The sequence below is a fragment of the Rhagoletis zephyria genome, unplaced genomic scaffold (assembly GCF_001687245.7).
Source record: "Rhagoletis zephyria isolate East Lansing unplaced genomic scaffold, Rhagoletis_zephyria_1.1 Rzeph_scaffold_00913, whole genome shotgun sequence".
Lineage (NCBI taxonomy): Eukaryota > Metazoa > Arthropoda > Insecta > Diptera > Tephritidae > Rhagoletis > Rhagoletis zephyria.
In genome coordinates, this window is record NW_016157997.1 from 147478 (window position 1) to 154272 (window position 6795).

The 6795-nt window shown below is 42.3% G+C and overlaps 1 protein-coding gene across 9 annotated transcripts in view; it reads right to left on the reverse strand.

The window, feature by feature from the left end:
• The window catches only part of Sf3a1 (splicing factor 3a subunit 1), a 125684-nt gene extending 120222 nt beyond the window's left edge, over window positions 1-5462 (reverse strand). For 5 of the 9 annotated variants that reach the window (XR_001847403.1, XM_017614863.1, XM_017614865.1 and 2 more), the window contains exons 1-7: window positions 5085-5326; window positions 4802-4966; window positions 4568-4745; window positions 4182-4507; window positions 3286-4127; window positions 2706-2970; window positions 2456-2652 (exon numbers count right to left, since the gene is read on the reverse strand). Coding sequence is in view for 6 of the 9 variants with exons in the window: in XM_017614863.1 (XP_017470352.1) it covers window positions 2456-2652; window positions 2706-2970; window positions 3286-4127; window positions 4182-4507; window positions 4568-4745; window positions 4802-4966; window positions 5085-5202 (2091 nt within the window). In the remaining 3 variants the exon portion in view is untranslated. The other 4 variants (XR_001847405.1, XR_001847404.1, XM_017614867.1 and 1 more) reach the window with 2 other exon arrangements.
• Between the last annotated feature and the right edge of the window lie 1333 nt (window positions 5463-6795).

Below are 6795 nucleotides of genomic sequence, written 5' to 3' on the forward strand. Positions count from 1 at the left end.
CGTAACCGGAACGACCCAGATGTATATCTGGCCAAGGACTGTCACTCCACCAACACTCACCAAATCTCTTTGGAGAATTTGTATGCTGTTACAACAACAATAACAACGGAATATGCATGCTGATGCTGGAAAATTTTGGTCCTGCGGGAGTAGCGTACCTAACGGAGGTCCTCAATTTGTCTATGGCCACTCTCATCATCCCAGATATTTGGAAGGCGGGGAGAGTGGTCCCACTGCTCAAACCGGGGAAACCTGTCAACAAAGGAGATTCGTATCGGCCGATAACACTCCTTTCCCCGGTAGCGAAGACACTGGAGGCCTTGCTGCTCCCGTATTTCACAAACCACCTGACCCCAGCGAAGCATCAGCATGGCTTCCGTAAAGTGCACAGTACAACAACAGCACTTAACGCCATAAACACTCAGATATATCGTGGCCTTAACCGTAACCGTCCGTGNTACGCCGACGATTGCTCGATCATGGCGACTGGGAATGGAATTGATGACCTGTGTTCAAAAGTAAACGGGTATCTCTCCGAACTTTCTCGCCGCACACCGCACTCAGCCAAGCGACTGGATGCCTCCTGATGTCGCCTGAACGCCACCTACACGACGAGGCGAAATTGCTCCCTGTCAAGGAGCATACCACCATGCTCTGCAAGAAGTTCCTTGTCCGGAGGGATACACGTGGTCACCCGAATGGGCACCTGCTTGCAGCAGAGGCCTCGCCCAGGCACGTTAGGAGGCATCTCTACGAACTGACGGACGAAGTCCAGAGGTTCATTAAACAACCTCTGGACCAGTCAGCATATCGACAGGACCTGAACGGCATTCACAGGGAGTCAGTCTCGAGTTATGTAGACTCCAGACCTGTGAATGCCGTTCTGGGCGCACAACCACCGGACATACACGAGACGGAGATTCATCTGCCTCGGGAGACACGAACAACAATAGCCCGACTTCGCTCTGGCTACTGCAGCAGGTTAAACTCATACCTGAACAGATTGAATGAGGATGTGCCAAATGTGTCCGGCATGCGGAGAGACCCCGCATGACTCGAAACATCTCTTCGCCTGCCCGGAAAACCCGACAGCCCTAACGGCTTTGTCCCTGTGGACCGACCCGATAGAGGCTGCACGCTTCCTAGGGCTGCCGTTAGTGGAACTCGACGACAACGACTGAGATATAAGGCGATTTGGGCGGGGTTGTTGTAGCCGCTACAAAAACAATATCGTGCTCCTTACCAGGAAACGGATCCCAACAATTGTAAATATGAGGGTCGGACCTCAAGTCGTGACAACTTTTAGGACACCAAAATACCTAGGGGTGAAGCTTGACAGCAAACTCACATTCTGGGAACACATCAATGAAGTATGTGAAAAATCTGCGCAGAGCACCGTGGCTCTAAGCCGGCTGATGGCGAACGTGGGCGGCCCGAAGCCATGCCGCAGGAAGCTTCTGATGACACCAGTCCAGTCGGTGCTCCTGTACGGGGCAGAAATATGGGCCGACGCATTGAAAGTCAAAAAATACCGGATTCAAATGTCTTCGGTCCAGCGCAGAGGGGCACTACGCATTGCTTCTTCATACCGTACTGTGTCCGCGGACGCGGTTCTAGTTATTTCTGGCGTCATGCCAATTGAGCTACTTGCTTACGAGCGCACAGAGATTTACAATCTCAGTGCCGGGATAGGTCGAGCAGCTGCCGCGGCAAGGGCGCGCGAGCAACTGATCCAGCAGTGGCAACAAAAATGGAACGCGAGCACAAAAGCTCGATGGGCGCACTCCCTGATAGCTGACCTTGAAACATGGTTGAACAGACCGCATGGGGAAGTCGATTTTTACCTGACGCAATTCCTCGCCGGTCATGGTTACTTCCGAGAACATCTTCATAGAATGGGAAGGGTGGACTGACCGTTCTGGTACTACTGTGGAGACGTCGAAGAAAACGTGTACCATACACTCTTCACCTGCGAACACTTCTTGATTTCGCGCAGAAAGTTGGAAGAAAGACGCGGAGACATAACTCCAAACAACATAATTGGGGTAATGATCTCCAGTGCAGACAAGTGGGAAGCAGTTGCGATATACGTGAAATTCGAACTCCGCTGCAAACGAGAGGACGGCTGTCTACTGAGGACACCCGAATGAAACACCCCTGCAAAAGAGCAGCCCCGAGGCTCTAGCAGCGCGCTCCTGCATTTGAAGACAAGCAGAATTGCTGTCCAGATGCGGGATTCTTGCGCTGGCGGTGGGAGTTTGGGTTTTAGTGGGTAGCCCAACACGCTTCGGTGGGAGACCCACACTCGGGGACGGAAGTATAGAGACTAACGCCCCCGGCCAGTGCAAAAAGCATTTCCCTCTCCTACGAAAAAAAATAAAATAAAAATTGCTAAGGTATTTAAAAAAAAAACAATAGATGAGACATATTCATACTGAGAGTGTGTTAAACATACCTTATGTTTTGCTATAAATTCTTCTTCGGGTATCAGATTATCTTCCGAACGCATTTTCTTATTTGGTGGTTCCTCATCCACTGGTATTGGAGGAATAGACAATATTGATTGTTCTACCACATTCGATCCTGGTGTCATTTGGGGTGGTCCAGCCGTCTGTAAAGGAGTCATGTAGCCACCAACTGGGAATGGTGGTGCTGAAAAATTTTTAAATAAGTATTTTTTCAAATATATCGGATTAATTTCATACGCATCATTGGTGGTGGTGGTCTTATTGGCATTATCATGACTGGTGTTGCCGTAGGGGATAAATTATGGGAAGATGGTGGAGGGTGCGTTTGCTGTTGTGATTGTTGTTGTGGTGGATGAAGATGAGAAAGCGAGTGATGTGAAACTTGAACATGTCCCTTCGAAGCTGTCTGAGGTGACAAAGGGGGCGCCGACAAAATAGTTTTGTTGCCCACTGGTTTCGGACCGATTTTTTCTTTTTCTTCATCTGGTAATAGTCCCTTTACCTGTATGAGGATTTGTGATTGCATTATTACAAAGTACACATCGCTCAATTACTAAAAGATTTCTCAACTCAAAAAATATAATTTTTTATCAAATATATAAAATATATAATCATTATATCATGCTTCACATTGCATACGATTTTTGTTCTATATACTTGTGAAGCTTTGGCCAAAAGGAAAATATCCATATATTTGTGCACTTTGAGAACAAATTTAATACTGTAAACGCTTCTGAAAAATTAATTTTTTGATTTATGATTTATTTTTTGGTAAATGGACGACTTGTTTCGGCATTAATTTCAAACAGAAACATACTTTATGAATTTGATGAATCTGGTCCTCCAAAGTTATATTAGCTCGAGCTGCCCGCGTTGCTGCCTCCACACTTGATGTATGACCATCCCAAGTGACCCGATCGTCTTTTTTAGTTTCTTCTTCTCCCAATTTTTTACCAATTACTGTCTCCTCATCGCCCACACCGAAAATATCTGTGCGACGCTCTGCCAACTGTTTTAAACTTGCTTCAATGGCGGTACCAGCGGCGTATACTGTGTCTTGATTAATTTTTTCAACAGTGTGCTTATCACGCTGCTCAACCCAACGTGGATCCAATAAACCGATTCGCATATGTTCGGCAACTTTTGAAGCTGGTATTTTTTCCCCTGTTATTGGAGAAATTAGATATTCATCGGCAACACCTTGTTTTGGCTGCTTCTGTTGACTTGTTTTCGGATCGTATTTTTTAACAACTACCTTATCATGTGTTGGTGGCAGTAGTGGTGTAACTGGAGGTTGAGTCTTAGAGTTTGAAGGCGTATCTTCATCACTGCTGGCCTCATCCATATCTTGGACTTGGTTATTATCCTTATTGGCATTTGTCGGCTGGTGATTAAAGGAGAAACCTTTCATTTGTATGCCAGTACGATTTTCCATTTGCGACAGTTTAACGACAGAAGATTCATCTAGGCCATCCTCTTCATCTGATTCAATCTGCATTTCAATGTCTCCATCTTCTTCCATCAAGCGCTCCTCCATTAGTACACGAGCCCCAACTTCTTCAGGTGTAGTTGGTGGTGGAAAGTTACCCGTTTCGAAAGGTTGGTAGTCTACAGTTTCGACAACCACAAAATCATGCCAGTCGATTTGGGCGTAAGCCACTGCATATAACATTTATATAACAAAAATGTCCAAAGTAATATTTTAGTAATTACCTCTTTCTTTCTCAACTTTCTCTTCTTCCCGACGGCGCTGCGCTTCCTGATGTTTCTGCCAATTTGCTCGATATTTTACTTGATCCAAAACTAAATTAATACTAGATCGACCATCCGCGCATTCTGAACGTAGTTTATTTAAGAGATCTTTTGGCGGAATTAATATTTTGGTGTATTGTTCTAATAGCTTAGTGAAATATTGGAACAAAGAGTGCTGAGGTCGTAAAAAGTCAAATTGGAAATTACGCTGTTCGCGGTTCATCAAGTTTGTCAGAAATTGTCGACCATTACGAGCTACAAACTGAGCTGTTAGCTTAACAATGTCCCTATACATACAAATATATATTAATTACCAAATTATAGTTAAACATAAATAAACAACGTACAAATCTAAAGCTGAAATAGATGGGGGATCTGCAATGAACTCAAAATCGGTAGGAGGATCCCTTGGCACAAATTGCTGTTCCGAAACTTGTTTCAAAAGTTCCTGTTGCTTTTGCTGCGCAGCGCTGGTAACAGATAATTGTTTTATTCCTGTGACAACACTCGGACCCCCAGTAGCATCTATATTTATGGTAGATAAATACCGCTGTTATATTGTCATGATGCAACTATCTTACCCTTTCCTTCCCGAAATTCATTTACTTTATGTCTATAGTAGGCATGATATGGATCCCCTGCGCTTAAAAAATTAAATTTGGCATTACCCAACTCATTTTGGCGAATTCTTGCTTCAAATTCAGGCCCATTTCTAGCAACAAAACTAGCCGTTTTGTCAACAATATCTACAAATTTCGTTAAAGAAAACCTCTAGCTAAACATTGATAACATCAGCTTAAAAAACATCGTAACGTAAAAGTAATGTCAAAAGCCATATAGAAAAGGCGTAGTTAAAAAGGATACTTCTTACCTCCGGAGGAGGATAAATTATTCCAATTATTGGCCCACTCATTGGCTTTGAGTGGTCGTCGCCTTGGGTAGACGAATCCGCTCCATTATTTGGAGCTTCTAACGAAGGCATGATACTATCGAAGTATTTATTTTTTTAATACAATTTTGATATGCTCCGTCTAATTAAGGGGATTTCTAAAAATTACAAATGAAAAGATACGAGTAGGATTGAAAAGATACGAGTAAATACAAGTACATACTCGATACATTTCGTTAGCAGCCAAGTAATTCTGGCATCGATACTTTAGAACCCAGTACTGAGAAATTATCAATATAAGTACTCGTATAAAACCCGATACCAAGTTTAATTTAGGGCCTGTCCCAATTGGTAACTTTTTTCTCCGGGGTGAGACGGGGTGGAAAAATTTACTATGGTGTACAAATAAATTTGGGGTGTTCACATTTCGTTCCAAATAGTTGGGGTGTTCACAGTTCGTTCCAAATTGTGTCTGAAAATGTAGACGTCTACATTCTGAACATTTGGAATAAACTTTTTTGTTTACTTATTCTTTAGAATATTCCTGATGATATGCTAACGTATATTTCAAACGTATTCTGTTTGTTCCGGCTGTGAAATGGGATTATCCGGAATGTATAAAGAAACGCAGCCTGTATATCGCCTTTCGATTTTGTTTCTGAAAAATTGTAATTATTTAACTTAATTACCAATTCCTAATATTTGTTATTTCTTTTCCTTGATTTGTTTCTTTTCATCAGATATTGCGCTCAAATTAAATGCAAATACAAAAAACGTGCCCAATAAATAAAAAAAATGTGATTAGTATTGCCATAATGCAACCCTGCTGCGAGGTTGCAAAATGTAGACGCGTAAAAAACATACCTTTGTGTGTGACAAAATGTAGACGGCGTCGTTTTCCAATTTTGTATGGGAAACAACAACACCACAGATTTTACGGTTAGGCAACGTCTTAAAATGTAGACGTCTACATTTTCAGACACTATTGGAGAACTGTTACAGTCTCCAAATAGTGTCTCAAAATGTAGACGTCTACATTTTAAGACGTTTTCTAACCGTAAAATCTGTGGTGTTGTTGTTTCCCATACAAAATTGGAAAACGACGCCGTCTACATTTTGTCACACTCAAAGGTATGTTTTTTACGCGTCTACATTTTGCAACCTCGCAGCAGGGTTGCATTATGGCAATACTAATCACATTTTTTTTATTTATTGGGCACGTTTTCTTGTATTTGCATTTAATTTGAGCGCAATATCTGATGAAAAGAAACAAATCAAGGAAAAGAAATAACAAATATTAGGAATTGGTAATTAAGTTAAATAATTACAATTTTTCAGAAACAAAATCGAAAGGCGACATATAAACAATGCACGCAAACAAGAAATGTCTGGCAACACCAGCAAAGTTTTGAGACGATTTTGCGACGACTGCTAGAAAGGGGTGCTCACAGTTTGATGCTAAAATGTCTCAAAATGTAGACGTCTACATTTTCAGACACAATTTGGAACGAACTGTGAACACCCCAACTATTTGGAACGAAATGTGAACACCCCAAATGTCTCAAAATGTAGACGTCTACATTTTAAGACGTTTTCTAACCGTAAAATCTGTGGTGTTGTTGTTTCCCATACAAAATCGTTTTCCGCCGTCTACATTTTGTCACACTCAAAGGTATGTTTTTTACG